The following is an 18,541-nucleotide window of genomic DNA, read 5'->3' on the forward strand; positions in this document are numbered from 1 at the left end:
TCTCAACTTTCTACCCCTCAATTTCTTGTTTGAGTCTATAATTAATACTTCATTGATGCACTTAAGGACCCAAAAGAGAGTTACTATTTTCATATAGCCAGGGAATATAACTCATATTAATATTTTGTAATTTACAGTCAAAATTGAATACAAATGTTACATCAGTTTAGATTTTGAGAAATAAAAATATATCATCTTAGCACTTCATAATCTCCCAGTTATAAAAAGACAACCAAAAAAATCAATGATTTTTGAATCAATAAATCCTCCTTTTCAGGAGAAGAGAGATTAATCTCAAAAGTCAGCATGTCCTTAACAATCAGGACAACTAGGTAGCAGGAATAAGGAGCTGATTACATAAAATTGTCAAAATTTGATGGCAAAGGACCCACAGATTATATTGAATTCAAACACGAGGCCATTATAACCTAAGGCTTTATAGAAATATTGAGCCAAAAACTTGAAAACTAGATAGAACTTGAAAGATCCAATGTAGGGACAAATGAATTAATGTTTTATTTGGCATTTGGGATGAAATATGTGTGGGTGTTATTTTTAGCTATTCTAAATCTTAAACGTGTTAAATTTTTTTAAACTTTAAAAATTTTAAGCCATTTTTTAATAAATTTTTTTTTTTTTTTTTACAGTTTATTAACCATAGGATAAACAACATAGCTCTCTCAAAAATAAGAGTAAGACTTAGGAAATTTTATAGCATATAAAAATTCAAGTCATAGAATTCTCTTATTTTGAAAAATTACCTGTTAGGAAATTGAACCAACTCCTAAAAATAGGATCTCTTCTAGGCAGGCTTACTAATACCATATAGGCAATCACTTATCTAAATGGGCTCATTAAGTTGGTATCATATGTAATATAGAGTTCTTAATGTAATAAGAAAAAATAAGAAATCTCCTAATACGGGGAAAAAAGCTAAAAAATATAAATAGGGAATTCACAAAAGAAATATGAATGAATCAAGAGCATGTGAATGGCACAAATTCACTAAAATAAAAAATTCACAGTTTAAGATGAGATCTCATTTTTCTGCCCACATTAGTCAAAAAAATTAAATACATGTACAGAAAAACCTTAAGGTTTTCTTCCTAAGGAACAGAAACAGATAATGATATTTAGAGACTAGCATTTTAATTAACTTTGCTTCTTTCAGTACAATAGAAAATACATATAAATATGTAACCCAACATAGTAAGTAGGAAAGCAATCTAATAGGAATCAGAAGGGGAAGGAGAATAAATGTGATTTCCTTAACTGAAAAATAACCTGGCATTAATAAATATTAAAAAAAAAAAAAATCTCATACTCAGGCACTGGTTGCAAATGAAAAGGACATAGAATGGGTGTATTCTCAATCTGTGAAGAAAATTTTCCTGAGTTTCGGCTTAGTTCTCCAGAATCACACGATCCTCGGCAGGCAGTCTGGCCTCTGCAGGGAAGCTTCTTAGGCTGCGCTTTAAGTGGAGAGAGCTTTCCTGCTTTCTGTAGGTCACCACCTCCAGGATTTGGAGCATTCTGTATTGCACTATCATTCCAAAAAAAGAAACAAAATAAAACCATTTAAAAGTGACAGAAATTTAGCGCTTCAAAAAATACACACTAGTAATGCTATCTAGAAGTTTACCGAATGTTGTTCAAAGGTTAATATATCACTTAACTCAGGTTTCAAAAGCAAATTTCAGATTACCTAAAAAAGTGAAACAGGTAATTTAAATTTATGGAGATGAAACATAATTCTAAGTGCCAAATAAAATCATTTTCATATACTTCTATAACAATTTAAATAACTTTTAAGTTACAAAATACATTTTTTTCAGCTAAAATCTAAAAGAAGCTCAGAGCCATAGTTTTAATCTGGAGGGCAAAAGCTCTCATGGTTTGTAATACAGTCACGCATGGCTTAACAGGGGCAAATTCAAAGAACTGCATCATTAGGCAATTTCGTCATTGTGCAAACATCACAGAGTATACTTACACAAACCTAGATGGTATAGCCTACTACACAACTAGGCTATATGGTACTAATCTAATGGGACTACTATCATATATGCAGCCTGTCGTTGACCAAAAACATTGCTATGTGGCACATGACTAAATCGCAGTCTTATACCTCTACTCCAGCAAATGTAAAATAAAAGCTGGAGCATGACAACAGAATCACGTCTTCTCCAGTTTCACCTTGGTCAAAGGGACCTTTTAAATATAAGAAATTGAAATAAATTTCAATTGAAATTTCAACTGAAATGAGTAGAAGGAAAATACAGTTTTAGTAAGTTCAGTGTTTTCACTCACCAATTAATTAAAGACATTTACGACTCACATCTTTAGATTCTCTTTGGAAGGGACGTAGGTTAAAAAACAAAAAGGAAATACATGAAGACTGAATTCAGATATTAACTCCAAAATGAGGTTCTAGGCTTATACATTTCTATCAAAAATGGCAGCAGAAATATACCAACATAAACTTTTTACCAGTTTTTCCTTTTATATATTAATCAATATCAAATGTAGTATACTTTACTCTGGCATATATTTTTTCTCTACACTCTTTCCTCTGTATCATACACTTCCAGTGGGTTGGTTATCAGTTAATTTGCATGGTTGTCTTTATAAATATCTGTATTCAAGTACCATTTATTGAAGTCAATTTGTAAAGAATGGTCAACCGTGAGATCTGTAGGACAGGCAGGATGGACTTTCTTAGGATCACCTCCAAGAGTTTTCACTGCCTCCCTCATAGCAGCAAAATCCACCATTGCCGGTATTCCACTAAAAAATAAAGAATGATCAAATTACAATTCTAATTGTTCTTTTATATATGCTCAAATGATTAATATGCATTTATTCATTTTTATATTTTATATTCTTTTCTGGGATGACTACATTCTGTTCACCACCCATTTTTATATTTTAAAAGTATCCCGTTTTAGTTTGTATTCATCTTTGATAATGTATTTGTTATCCAAAGTTAGATGTATCCTGGTTTAATGAGAATTAACATTAAATATTACCTGAGACCTTGAGTGCTCAGGAGTAGATGTGCCAAAAATAACATAAAAGATGATTTTTAGAGGTATAATAGAACAAGGGAACTGTCTATGGAATTCTTTCTCCTGCCTTCAATTTTATGATACTCCTTCTCCCTTTTCCCTAGCTCCAGTCCCTTCCCTCCCAGTGCCTTCCTGCTACTCCAAAGCTATCACTAAATATATATATCTCCAGCCAACTATATAACAAGCATTTACCAAATGCCTTCAATGAGCTAGACACTAATGGCACAAGGCCAAGGAGTTCCTGCTCTCAAGGAATTTGTAGGAAGATAAAGTAGCAATTATAGAATATTATCATAAGTACTATAATAGCAGCATATATAGGGTACACAGAGCAGTGATATACAAAAAAAGATTTGGGTAGGTGGGTGAAGGCGATGTTCTTATTTGTCTAGCTAACTCTTATACCTCCTTCAAAACTCAGCTAAACATTTAACTCTTCCAATAAATAATCCCTGGACACCCAGGGATCAGGCAAGGTCTTTCAGGCTATGGTAAAGCCTTTGGATTTTATTCTAAGTGTGATTAAAGCCAACTAGTATATGGGGAAATGATATAACTTGGATTAACATTTTTTAACCAAGTTACTTCACCTACTGTGAAAACAAAAGACTACAGATTGCATGCGTGGAAGCAGGGATACCAGTTAAGAGACTATTATAGTTATAGTCCAGGTAAGAGAGAATGGGACTAGAATCAGGATGACAGTAGTGGAGATGGTAAAAAGTATTTGGACTCAGGACATATTTCAAAGGTAGAGCTGACAGAACTTGCTGAGAGACTGGATTATGTGTAAGGGAAAGAGAGGAATCAAGGTTAACACCTAGATTTTTGCTTTAAACAAACGGGAAACTATAGTTCCATTTACAATGATGGAAAAGACTTGAAAAGGAATAGGTGAGGTGGCCTGGGCAATCAAGTTTTGGATACGTTCAGTTTGAAAAACCTATTAGCTAGATGGGGATGACAAGTAGGCAGTTAAGCAAAAATAGTATTTGAATAAACTATACAAGAAACAAGTGCCTAATTTTTAACAAATGGCTTCAGTTTAAAATAGGCAACTTTTTAAAATTTATAAACTAATCTTCAAAATTAAAAAACAACAGAGTCAACCATCAGGGAGTCTGAATTTTAAAAAGGGAACACTCTGAAAATTCATTCATAAAAAAATCTATCACTCACGTAAAATCTTGAAGAAGAACACGGGCAGGGAAGAAGGGCACTTCGACATTGCTTTGTTTGGTTTTCCAGTCTAAGATGTTCATAACATCTTCCTTTTTCATTAAAAAGCCATCACAATTTCTCACAGCAGCTTCCAACAGGACCCGTATTGAGTAAGGCAGAACATCTGATTCAAGAGAAAATATTACTAGTAATAACAGAATAGTCAACTATATATTATAAAAATTACAATATCAAAAAGTCAGATAAAGACACAGATGCATTGTTCTCTCAATTTAAAAAAAATTTTAGTCTAGTAAACATGGAGTAAAACACCATTCACGTTAACACGAGGCTTTCTATAAATCTGACTTTCCTATATGTAAGCCAAGGCCCTGAAAAAGCAGAGAGAAAATCTTCACACTGATTTGGGCGTATGAGACTGACAAATACTTAATATTCAGGGAAGACACAGAAAAATTTAAAAGCACAGAAAATTAGAATTAAATACAATAATGAAGACACACCCCTATTATGGCAAAAAATGGTTAAACTGTGTAAAAGTTTATAATAAATTTAAAAGATTTCCATCAAAAATGGTTAAGGTTTAAAAGTAAATCAAGGTGCTTAGGTCTAAAATTCATTTTATGAAAACTGTCATTCACTCTCGATTATTAGTTTAAGAAAACTATAGAGAAATAGATTTTAATATTTTAAAATTTTCAATCATATTAAATTCTCACACCAGATTTTGCCACATAAAAGTGTTTCCTTAGGACTTAAAGGGAAGACTATCCGAATGGGACTGGTTGAATAAATCATGGTAATCCACACAATGGATTACTATGCAGCTGTTTAAAGGAATGAAGATCTCTACAAGCTGATAAGGAGTGATCGCCAGAATATATCATTAAGAGAAAAAGCAGTGCAAAATAATGTTCATAGTATACCCCCTTTCCAGTAAAAAAGGGAGTAAAAAAAATACACTAACACATATTATATGTTAAATACATAATTTTAGTTACTAAACATTAAATATACAATTAAAATATTATATATTAATAATTAATATATACATTTTCCCCTAGAAAGAACAATGAAAGGATAAACTGCAAGTCTTAGTACATATTCCACAGTATTTTAGCTGTACCTCCCTAGGGGGACATATGCTAAGGACAAAAAGATCCATAAGGAAAACAAACTACGTTCAGGCATTAATACTGATATTGTAATTTTGCAATTGTCATATATCTATAAGAAGGAGGCAAAAAGTACTTTTGTTACTATGGTTGGGAACCAAGATTTTCAAGAGTAATAATGCACAAGTATAAAATCAGAGTAGCTAAATTAAAAAAAAAAAATTTCAGTTGGAATCATGGGTACAAACTCATGATTTATTTTTCTCTATCTTAAAAATATGTATTTCCTCACCCTATGATCCAGCTATCCCACTACTGGGAATCTATCCAACGAACCTGAAATCAACAATCCAAAGAGGCTTATGCACCCCTATGTTCATTGCAGCATTATTCACTACAGCCAAGAAGTGGAAGCAACCCAAGTGTCCCACAACTGACGACTGGATCAAGAAGATGTGTTATACATATACAATGGAATACTACTCAGCCATAAAAAAAGACAAAAATCTTCCCATTTGCAACAACATGGATGGACCAGGAGGGTATAATGTTAAGTGAAATAAGCCAGAAAGAGAAAGACAAACACCATATGATCTCACTCATGTGGAATATAAACAAACACATGGACAGAGGAAACTGTATTGTGGTTACCTGGGGCAATGGGGGTAGGGGGTGGGCCCAAGGGGTGAAGGGAGACACATATATGGTGATCAACAAAAATGTACAACCAAAATTTCACAATGTTATAAACTATTAAGACATCAATAAAAAAAAAAATGTATTTCCTAGCTCTGTTCACTGAAGATGCCTAAAACAATGACAATCCAATAGTAATGAACCCCTAACAACTCAGCATGCTGTTTCTAAATACTATTTATCATTTTTAAAAAACCAGAGTTCCTTGGAGAAATGGCCAGTTCCATGTTTAGGGAAGGATATGAACAAAATGAGCCTGGAACATCTCGTGTCAGAAACCAAAAAAGTTATCAAAGACAATGGGGACACTAATAGATCAATATAAGCATCAAAATGAATGATGACTGTAATTCACTGAAATATATCAAATATATAGATAGCCCTTAGTTCACAATGACTCTTTAAAAAAAAACCCTTCACTGATCGCCAATGGAAGTCGCTAGAGCAACTAATTACCCTGAAAACTGACAAAGAGGAGGAAAAAAAATCAATCATCAATCCTGTCTTTCCTGATTTCAAGTAACCAAATAGTAAGAAGGGAAAGTTATTCATTATAGAAGAATTATAGCTAATAAACATAGAAGGAATGATATAATTAGAAAAATCACCAATGTACAACACCTAATGAAATAATGGATATAGACAATGATCATAAGTGGATGCTAAAATCATTAGGTGATGTGAATGGGGAACTTATACTGGACGGGTCAAGCTGATAACAAGTATACCCACTTAGGATCACCAAAAGTGGGGCGTTATAGACATTATTTGCCTCCTGATGAAATAGGAAATACAAGCACCAACTACAAAGTGTCCTTGAAAAAACAAATAAATACATAAATAATCCGATTCTACTCAAATGTCTAGCTCCAACTTCCAGTTAACAGGAAATATGGGGGATAGTGCAACAGTAAAATGAAACCATGAAGAAGCAATCGGCCACATGGAGAATGTGGTACACTACACAGAATAAAGAAACTAGTTTCTTCAATATAAAAGCGGCATAAAAAAAGAGAGAGGAGGGGTATTATAGATTTTTAAAAGAGACTTAAGATAACATAACAACCGAATGCTATGTGGATCCTATTTGGATATTGTGTGAACAAACCAACTGCAGAAATATATTTTTGAAACAACCACACAAAACTGAATGTGGACCAGGTTTTAGATTATATTAAGAAATTACTATTAATTTTATTAGATGTAACAAAGGCATTGAGATTGTTTTTTTTTTTTTAAGTCCTTTCTTGCATCAGAAATGTATATTGAAGTATATCTACAGGTTAAAAAAAGGTGGAATATCTGAAACAAAACACTGGCAAAATATTGATAATTGGCTGACAAATACATGGTAGGTTATTATACCATTCTCTCCCTACTTTTATGCTTGAAAATTTTCACACACAAATTAAAGATTAATGAAGTTGTAAGTAAAGAGGATAAAGAACTACATAACCAGAAACATTAGATTCAAAGCCTGTATTTGCTGTTTACTATAGTTATGACCTTTGAAAAGTGACTCAAGATGATGCATTTTCTCATTTAAAATGGGAACGTCAGCTACCTAACAGAGATGTGAAGACTACCTTAGCTCATCATCTATCTAGTACACGTAAAACCGTCAAACATACCATGACAAATAGTAGGTTAACTTAACAAATATTAGTTTCCATCCTTACCTCAATCAGAAACATAATCAAGTCCCAAAAATCAAAAGGAATTACAGGGGGTAAATTTTTTTAATAGAACATTTGCAAATAATAAGAAAGAAAATATTATCACAGAAGCAAATACACAAGAATAACTCTGTATTTGGTTAATTAATTCTGAAAAAACAATCTCAGGAATATTTTTTGTTAAAAAGTATCTTCACAAAAAGCATTTCAATCAATTTCTAGTAAAATAAACACCACCAGTTATCTCTACTCCCTCCTGAAACCTACTAACATAATAGTAAAGAAATAAAAGTTATAAACCCACAGGAACAGAGACAGGGAGAAGCAAAACTAACAAAATTTTGGAAAACACTGCACAGATGACTGGTAATGGACTGAGCAGAAAAGAGAAAGCTGAAACTAAATGTCTACATAGGAGAAAGACAATCAGAAACAAAGACTAGGAATCAGGATAGCCTGGGATTTCTTAAGAGGAGTGTGAGAAGTTAGAAGGCAATGAAACAATGCCTTTGAAATCCCAAGTGAAAATAATTTCCAACCTAGAAATTTGTACACAGGCAATCTATCAATTAATTACTCAAGGTCTCAAAAATTTACTTCCCAGGCACCCTTTTTTAGGAAGCTACTGGAGGATATGTTTTATAAAACAAGAAAGCAAATGGAGAATAGAAAATCATGAAATCTAGGAAACAGAGCCTCTAACACAAGAGAGAGCGGAGACTCTTCTAGGACAATGGCTGTGCACGCCACAGTGCAATCAGTCTCAAATGGAGCAGAAGATGAAGTCCAGATGGGACGTTACCGAGAGAAGGGAAAAAAATTAATTGATAGATTACCTGATTATACCAGGAGTAGTTTAGTTCTTTTGGAGAGTTTGGAGATGAATTATTGATAAGGACACAGAAAATTAAGCAAAGAAAAAAAGACAATCATTCATTCCAGGAAAAAATACGAAGTTGTAAGACAAACGAGATGCAATCCTCATTTACTACATGGATTGGCTGACAATATTTACAGTCATAACAACATAAACACAGAATTCTGATTTAACCAAAAATTATGATGACTATACTAGCAAGAGGTACAGGGGATATATGTAAGAGAGAAGAAAAGTGCCAAATCCTCGTTTTCCACAGAAGAAAGTTGGTAAAGTCTAAAACTGAAAAATCAAGAAACAGCTGTATAAGCAAGACTATTTAATAATATGGAGGAAATTACCAAAAGAAATAATCAAGAGAATTAAAAATAGTATTCTCTGCAGGGTAGAAATTTGGGGTAGGGCAAGAGGCTACTGTTTTGGTTATAATCTTAGTGGTCTCGTTGATTTTTTAACTCTATCATTTGAGAAGTGATTAACTATTAAATTAAAAAGTAATTATCAAATAAGAGTACTATAAGACTAAAAATGAATTATAAACATTAACTGAACATTTTGTCAGAAAGAAGCACTAACTTGCAAATTTGTCTGAATTCATAACTACTAGAGGTCTACTGCAAGGAAAGACGCAAATAAATAAATACCTCCTCCCCTAAACAAAAGCAATTTCTTATTTCTGCGGTAGCCAGCCTCCAAGATGATACCAATAATCCTCACCTCCTGGCATTCATGCTTTCATGTAATCTTCTACAGTGAAGATCAGTTGTGTGACCAACAGAGTATGGCAGAGATAACAGTGTGTAACTTCTAAGGCTAAGTTATACAAGTATTTTGGCATCAGCCATCCTCTCTTGGATTACTCAGTCCGCAAGAAGCCAGCAGCCTGTTATGAAGAGAATCAAGCAGCACTGAGAAGAGGCTCACGTGGAGCAAATCTGAGGTCTCTGTGCCAACAGCAAGCACCAACTTGCCAGCCATGTGAGTGGGTTGCTTTACAAGCAGATCCTTCAGCCCCAGTCAGGCCTTCGGATGACTGCAAGCCCAACTAACACCTGGTTGTAACCTCATCAGAGATCCTGAGCCAGAACTATTCAACTAAGCCATTCTTGAATTCTTGACCTACAGAAATGGAGAGATGTTTATTGTTGCTTTAAGCCACAAAGCTTTTGGTTTAACTTGCTATGCAGTAAAAGAAAACTAATACATTTCTATTCCTCAACTTTTCTAACAGTAACATCTGCAGTTATCTATTTAGGACCTACTAGGGAGTAGATATTGAGGTGCTTTACCTCCATTATCTCATTTAATCCTTAAAGTAAATCTATAGGTAGATAGTCCACAGCCATAACAGCAAAGATTAAGCCAGTAGGTGTGAAAAAATGGCCACAGATGCTCTAGTTTATTTATTTTTTTATTTTTATTTTTTGTGAGGAAGATCAGCCCTGAGCTAACATTCGACGCCAATCCTCCTCCTTTTGCTGAGGAAGACTGGCCCTGGGCTAACATCTGTGCCCATCTTCCTCTACTTTGTATGGGACTCCACCAAAGCATGGCTTAACAAGCAGTGCGTTGGTGCGCACCCGGCCCCGAACCTGTGAACCCCAGGCTGCTGAAGCGGAGCACACGCACTTAACCGCTACGCCACCGGGCCAGCCCATTTAACGTTTTAAGAAACTGCCAGACTGTTTTCCAAAGTGGCTGCATCATTTTACATTCCCACCAGCAATGTACGAGGGTTCTCATTTCTCCACATCCTCCTCAACATTTGTTATTGTCTGTCTTTTTTATATAATATCCATTCTGGTGGGTGTGAAATAGTTCACTGTGGTTTTAATGGTGGTGATATGTAGAGGAGGAGTAAAGAAAAAGAAAAAAACCATCCCTACAATATCAACTAAAGAAACTGGTACCAATATACCAATGTAAATACATAACTACAACCTCAATAGGGTCCTCATTATATTCATCCAGAAATCCTACTTTGTTTCTCTGATCTGCTTGTTTTTCCATACTCCACAACAATTCATACCTTCATCTACTCACCTTAAAATCTAATCTCTATTTATCTCCTACAGGACATAGCCCAACTTCCTACCACTCAGATAAATAAAAATAGTTCCTACCGGGCCTTCCTCCTACTATACCCACAAGCCTAGCTGCCTCTGGATTTATCTTTTCCCCAGTTAAGAAGGCAGCTGTGGACCTCCTCCTAAATGCCAACTTCTCTACAGGAGCTCTGCATCCCATTCCCACTGACACATTTTTGGACCCATAAGTCATCAATCATCCTCTCTCCTTTTTCTGCAATCTACCCTTCAATTGGATTCTTCCTATCAGCATTTAAACAGCCTCTAGCCCCAGTTTAACGCACAACACACACACACACACACACACACACACACTCATGCTTCCAAGTACTGCTTTCTTCAAACTCTCAACCAAGTTTTTTGAAAGAGCCACCTGTACTCCCAATGTCCAGTTTTCTGCACGTCCATTCACTCTTCAGCCCACACCAATCTGATTTCTGTTCTTAAAACAGTAATGAAATAGCTCTAGCTAGAGTTCCAATGTCCTCTCAGCAATATTCAACATTATTCAATTTCATTATTCAATATTCAGCAATATTCAATTTCCTCCTTCTTGAAACACTCTTTTTCTACCAGCTTTCACAACACCATCCTCCAGTTCTCTTTCTAACAGATTGTTGGAAGACAATTCTCCAATGACTCCCATCTCACATTTCTGCATGACTTGTCAACAGTGGCAATAACTGCCTTTGTTCCAGACTATTTTTAAAATGACGTTAATATAGTGAATAGCCTTGGAAGATAAAGATAGTGTCTCCTTCCGGAGCAAAGGGCAGGCATGCCTACTGTTACAAAATACTTGGATTCCCTAAGTCAGAGTTCCTTTTCTGTAACACAACCACTGTGCGTGCAGGTATTACCTGGCCCTCTTTACCAACATCCTGTAGAAACTGGAGCTTGGGAAACCAACACAAATGTTGGTACTACTGATACTGCTTTGCCGTCAGTAATAAACTGTCCATTGTCTCCGATCCAAGAGTCTTATGTCTTCTACCGGCATCTATGAAATTATGTCAGGCTAACTTGCAAGGAGAGTAAAATTCTAGATCCTTTAGAGTTCTTAACACTTTCTGGCAGCCCTGTTTTGGTTTCCTGGCTGGCCTCTACTCCTTTACCTGATCTTTATTTATTTATTTATTTATTTATTTTGTGAGGAAGATCAGCCCTGAGCTAACATCCATGCCAATCCTCCCGTTTGCTGAGGAAGACCGGCCCTGAGCTAACATGTATTGCCAATCCTCCTCCTTTTTTTCCCCTTTTCTCCCCACAGCCCCAGGAGATAGCTCTATGTCATAACTGCACATCCTTCTAGTTGCTGTATGTGGGACGCCGCCTCAGCATGGCCAGACAAGCAGTGCATCGGTGCGCGCCCGGGATCTGAACCCCAGGCCGCCAGTAGCAGAGCGCGCGCACTTAACTGCTAAGCCACGGGGCTGGCTCTACCTGGTCTTTAAATGTAGGAGTTCCTCAGAGTTCATTTCTAGGCTCACTTCTTTTCTGACTCCATACTGTCTCCCCTCAGAAGTTTTCATTGCTCCTACGGCTTCAACTGACAATCTATACACCAATAATTCCAAAATATTTTTCTGTAGTACAAGTCTGTCTTTTGAGCGCCAGAACTATACTCCTAATAGCCTCATGAACATCTCTATTTGAATACTGATATGTTCCTAAACTCACTAGTACCTAAACTGAACTCAGTGATTTCCCTCTGCCCCTGCACCATATCACTACCTCCTCTTGGGTTCTCTAGCTCAGTAAACAGCACCACCATACATCCAGATGCTTACGCCAAACATCTGGGCATCATCCTCGACACCTCTCTCAAACATCTCTTCAATGTGTCTACTTCTACCACCACCATCACTAAACCTGGTCCAAGCCACCACTAATGTCATCTCTCATCTAGATTCTCTAGTTTCTTTCCACCTTCACACTTGCCCCTACCAGTGGTTTTCAAAGAGTGGTCCCTGGACTCCTGGGGGGAACTGAAACTCTTTTAGGGAATCTGCAAAGTCAACTAAGACATCATTTGTTTTTTTCACTGCTTTGACATATGCACCAATGGTTCAAAAGCAATGATGAGTAAAAGTGCTGGTGCCTTAGCAGGACTCAAGGCAGTGGCACCAAATTGTACTTGTACTCATTGCATTGTTCATTTTCACACAAAATACCACTTTCACTTAAGAATGTCCTTGATGAAGCAGAAAAAGTATTAATTTTATTAAATCTCAACTGCTGAAGTCAAGTCTTAATACTGTGTGACAAAAATGAAAAGAGTGTATACAGTATTTCTGCTCAAAACCAAACTACAATGGTTGCTTGAGGAAAAACACTTGTGTGATTGTTTGAATTGCAAGCTAAATTAGCCACTTTTTCCAAAGAACACCATTTTCAGTTGAAAGAAGTGACAAACTATGGTTATTCAAATGTGAGTATTTGGCAGACATTTTCTCAAAAATGAATGAAGTAAGCCTGTCTGTTCATTTATCTAGTCCCACCATTGTCTGCTCATTATGTTCACTGATGGTCTTTGAGAAATAAGGGTTCACTGAGTTATGCAGATCTTCCAAATGTGGCCACATTTTATTATACAATACATAAAAAATACATACACACATGTTTAATATCACCACAGCCCTCCCAACACAGGAACCAGAGCCCCCATGTAACTGCACACTCTGAAGTACTCATGCCTGTGCCGATACCTGAACCGAGACTCTCCCGCACAGAAGGCCCTCTGCCTCGCTGGCGCCTGGACTTCCTCTGCAAGCTGCCTGGACGGTCACATATTGAGCTGCTGCTCCTTCTGCAATCCCTTATGCGGCCTGTGCACTCTGAGGGGCTCCTGCCCCTGCCAGCACCTGTTCTCTCAATGCATGCCCACACCACCAGCTGCTGGTCGCCTAGTCCCTTGCCTGCATTCCAGAGGGTTACCTGCTGCCTGCATAACAACTCCAGACCACCTCAAGCCTGGCCAAACCAGCCAACTTCTCTGCTATCTAGTGGGCTGAACCACATCTTCTACAAATGAGGTCTGAACCCCTTCCAAGTTTGTCTTTCCTTGGGTATTCTCCATCAGCCCTACAGTACATATACAGTTTCCTTATATCTTATAATTACTCTTTTGTCACAAGTATTTATAGTAAACTTCCCATGTTCTTTCTCCTGATTGGACTGAGACTGCTACAACATACTAAAGCACTGTACTTACATATTTTCCATTTATGTCCCCATTACTAAACTGTGTGTTTTCTTTAGCACAAAGATGCTATCTTAGCCATCTTTCATTTGCCAGAAATACATGAGTATTCAATAAATGTTAGCTGAATGAATTAAAGTGTTAAGAGATTCATGCACCAAGTAGAAAACAGGACTGCATTAATTCCACCTCTTCTAACCAGGAATTTCTAGAATTCTATGAATCCAGAAAGCTAATCCTCTAAGGACAGGTAATCAAAAAGACATGTGGGAACCAGGAGAAGCTGGTAACTTAAACTAGAAAAGTATGATAATTTGTGTTATCACACTTCTGAAATGAGCTGATAACAACAGATATCCTTCTGATCAATTACTTAGTGGAAGATCCAACAGGTGGTTCAGGCTCTGAAAAAAGATGCTGAGGTCTGATATTTTACATGGGAGGCAGCTGATGAAAGGCATATCCAGGCTTCCAGGACTGCAGATCCTACTATTCAAGGCTAAATGGCTGCTACTAAGATTAGGCAATACAGTGTATCTCTCAATGCAGAGGTCACAAACTGTTGGCCTGCAGACCCGTTTCATCTGTTCTGCACATAGTTTTAACATTTAAAAATTTAATTGCCAACACTGAAAAAAAACAGAGATTTTTCTCATGAAAAGCCAAATTTCTGGCTTCTTAAGATAAATATCAGAAAGTTTTACAATACTGACCTCTTATTTCTGCTGGAACTGAGTAGCACCTACCCCTTTATACACAGCATGTGCTCTCCTGTTTGCCACAATTCCAACCAGGGCCATTTCACTTGTTTATGCTGCCTCTATGGCCCTTGTAAGCATGAGCTTGCAACTTTCCACGTACTAGTTTTTATAAGCACAGGCTTTGGAATCACAGATTTTTGTTCAAGTTTCTCCTTCACCACTTAGCAGGTAATGGTACTTGGTAATGGGACCTTGGCCAAATGAATAATAACAGAAGTTATCTTACAGAATGGATATAGTAAATAATACTGGCAGTTTTATTACTGATTAAGCTGGAAAACAGAATGGTATTAAGGGGAGGAGAAAGTGTTGGTCTTAAGTCAGATCTAGTCTAAGACCAAATCTCCTCACTTAGAAGATATGTGACCTTAGGCAAATTACTTACATTTTTTTAGCCTCATTTTCCTCATGTATATAAAGCGGAGATAAAAGTATCTTCCCTGCCTACCACAAAGCAACGTAGTGAAGACAGATAATGTAAAAGGGTTTTGTTATTTGAAAAAAGTGAAAATTCCAGGTTTAAACAGTAGATGAAGAAATCATCCATAAGAGATATCAGTATTAACAAGTGGCTAGTAAGCAGGCTTTAGATAAACTAAACAGGACAGAGAAATACATGAGACTGAAGGAAGGGGGAAACACGCAAACACTCTAGCCCTGCCTAAAGCCCCAAGAAGGGTATCTTCAGAGTCCAGACTGAGAAAGAGGGCTAGGGGACTGGGCAAGAACCGGCTAGAGTAACTACAGAGTAAACCTAAAAACTGCTCGAGGCCAGGAGCCAGGAGAAAAGATTAAGAAACTGTTCTAGAAGGTCCTGTAACCCCACCAGACCTGGAGACAGGCTTAACTCCTACCCATGCCTGATTAGAATCAAGGTACTGTTTCTGTCTCTAACCAATATCAGGCTGGATGAGATCAACTTCTGATAAAGAATTCTGACTTTTTTTTTTAATAATGCCATGGAGAGTCTAAGAAGGTAGAAAAAGACAAAACAGATTCCTGCTTCTTTAATATTTTTTTTCACTCACTGACAGACAGAAAACAAGAAAAATAATACCTATTACTGATAAAGGTGAAGAAACACTCACTCTTCTTATTCACTCCTGGTAAGCATGAAATTTGGCACTATTTGCTAACATAACAGGTGTACTTCATGGGGCATGTCCAAACTGCTACCCATGGAATGGACAGTCCTCAGTGTCCCATTACCTCCCTGGCTATAGCAGTGAAGCAAGAGCCAATCCCCTGGCAGGTCAATTACCAACAGCCTTGTGTGAAAAAATACACTGGGACAATTAGATTCCTCACTCAGAAATTTGCAATCAGGACACAGAGAGACTGAGCCAGAAAGGTGTTAAGAGCTAAGCTAGGGACAGAGGTTGCCATTTGGGGGCAAATATAAACAGGCAGATGAAGCTTGTCTGCAATGAAGTAGAGGGAGCAGAAGAATGGAGAGGGGCAGAAGTCTGAAGCCCAGAGAGAAAAAAATAAACAGCTTCCTCAGTTCTGGCCCACTGCCCATTTTCTTGAGATACAGCCACATTTCACTGGCCTGGGAGCTCTGTATCATTACAACAAATCTTTCTCCACTGGAACTAGAGGCTGTCTGTTCTTTGCTACCAAAAGGGCCTAATCTAGAACAGAAATTGTCAACAAAAGCAGAGTTAAAACCAATAGCCCCTTGGACAAAATGTGGAGGGTTGATGAGTACATGATTGTACATGGAATAGTAGAATCATGGCAGGTGAATGTAATCCTTAGAAAGTTATATACTGTGTGTAAACATTACAAGCAAACTATTTCATTGCTTATCGAACTCACAGCCCTTTCCAGAGTTCATAGAAAAGACAAGGTTAGAAAACAAAGACTTGTGTCTGTGTTCCAGAAAGATAACTGGACCAGCAATAGACACCTGACAAGCCCAGCCAAACCAGGTTAATACAACAGGTGAAAACGTCATCTAGAGGTATAAACGGTCTTAACTGGCTGGTAAGCCAATCACAACATAAAAAGAACAGCCGGCAGTGGCTATATTGGGCATTATACAAAACGAGTAAGTAAAGTGGGCTGTAGATAAGACTGGACAGTAGATATTCAAAAAGAAACAGGAATAAAGAGAACAGGCAGCTTTCAAGTGACAAATAGAACAGCCTCTGGCTTAGAAATTCTGGTTCCCATGAGGCCTGACTGTGCTTTCTTCCTCTGTCTTTGGATATTTGGAAACTGCAACATCTTTTTTTTTTTTGTGAGGGAGATGAGCCCTGAGCTAACATCCATGCTAATCCTCCTCTTTTTGCTGAGGAAGACCGGCTCTGAGCTAACATCTATTGCCAATCCTCCTCCTTCCCCTCCGGCCCCTGAAGCCCCAGTAGATAGTTGTATGTCACAGTTGCACATCCTTCTAGTTGCTGTATGTGGGACGCGGCCTCAGCATGGCCAGAGAAGCGGTGTGTCGGTGCACGCCCAGGATCCGAACCCCGGGCCGCCAGTAGCGGAGCGCATGCACTTAACCGCTAAGCCACCGGGCCGGCCCTGCAACATCTTCTTTACTTCAGTGAGTTTTTGTTCCTTATATTCGAGAGTAAAGACTGGACTAGGGGGGCCGGCCCCATGGCTTGGTGGTTAAGTGCACGTGCTCCGACGCTGGTGGCCCGGGTTCGGATCCCGGGCGCGCACCGAGGCACCACTTCTCCGTCCATCCTGAGGCCGAGTCCCACATGCAGCAACTAGAAGGATGTGCAGCTATGACATACAACTATCTACTGGGGCTTTGGGGGGAAAAAATAAATAAATAAAATCTTAAAAAAAAAAAAAAAAAGACTGGACTAGGCAGTATATAGTAAAAGTATAAAAAAGATTTGATGAGGGTGGAGAGAATAGCCCACTTTCAACCCAACAATTCTATATAATAATAAGCTTGCGTCAAAGTTTAAATATTATGCATACATAGTAGCTTTATTTATAAATAGGGAGAAGTTTTAAAAACCTCAATATTCAAAGATCTGCTAACTAAACCATGATGCATTCATACAGGCACCACCACACAGCCATTGGAAGCTGTAGAAAAGTATAGGTGTCCCTTTCTACCCGAACTCAGGCTCCCTGACTCAGAAACCAAATAGATTCAGATAACAGGGGTATTCAATGACATGGAAAGATGTTCATGATATATTAAGTAAAAAAAGGTTACAAAACAATGTATACTGTATTTTTATTAAAAGTAGCATGTTTACATATATTTGTATATACACAGAAAAATGAGACTGTTTCTACGCTGTCTCTAATGTTCCTGTCTTTTTGTGATTCTCAATCCCAATCTAATTTCTTATAAACAATAAAAACTCTCCTAAAAAATTAAATACCGATTTTCTTTTAGATTTGGAAACCAAGTCCTGGCTCTACTGCAGGACTGAGCAGTACTACGGTTTAAAGAGCAAGCATTTAGGAAGAAAAAAAGAAAGGGTGAACGAGATGACCTGAGATAAAGGAGGGGCTGAGATAAAGCCTGGGGCTTTACACCAGCTGGAGGCCCTATTGCCCAATAACAGCTACTCTCTAAAATATATTTCACCATAGCCAGGCCATTTATGTTTCCAGTATGCTGTTCATTCTAATTCCCCAAGTGTTGACTGTCCTCTACGTCCCCCTTGTTTAACATTAACTCAAGTCCCAGTTCCTTCAGGAAGCAGTCTCTGACTATTCTAGGCAACAGTGATTTCTCCCCTCCTTGGAAATAGGTATATTTTCAAATTTAGAGATCTTCTTAAAAGAGTCACTCAAAATCTCTAAGGTTGTAGTCAGTGCATTGGAATGCCAGACAGGCAGCTCCATCCAGATCACTAAAAAGGCAATTTGCCACAGGTAAAATTATATA

At 37.4% G+C, this 18,541-nt stretch overlaps 1 protein-coding gene across 1 annotated transcript in view; it reads right to left on the reverse strand.

Annotated features, from left to right (window-relative positions):
* Positions 1-18,541, reverse strand: part of IREB2 (iron responsive element binding protein 2) — a 48,421-nt gene that overhangs the window by 25,683 nt on the left and 4,197 nt on the right. Inside the window, exons 3-5 of the mRNA XM_004421867.3 lie at positions 4,251-4,416; positions 2,650-2,787; positions 1,325-1,543 (exon numbers count right to left, since the gene is read on the reverse strand). Of these exons, the coding sequence (XP_004421924.1) occupies positions 1,325-1,543; positions 2,650-2,787; positions 4,251-4,416 (523 nt within the window). The remainder of the gene's footprint in view (positions 1-1,324; positions 1,544-2,649; positions 2,788-4,250; positions 4,417-18,541) is intronic.

Source organism: Ceratotherium simum, chromosome 3, assembly GCF_057802395.1.
Source record: "Ceratotherium simum simum isolate JZ-2026a chromosome 3, ASM5780239v1, whole genome shotgun sequence".
Classification (NCBI taxonomy): domain Eukaryota; kingdom Metazoa; phylum Chordata; class Mammalia; order Perissodactyla; family Rhinocerotidae; genus Ceratotherium; species Ceratotherium simum.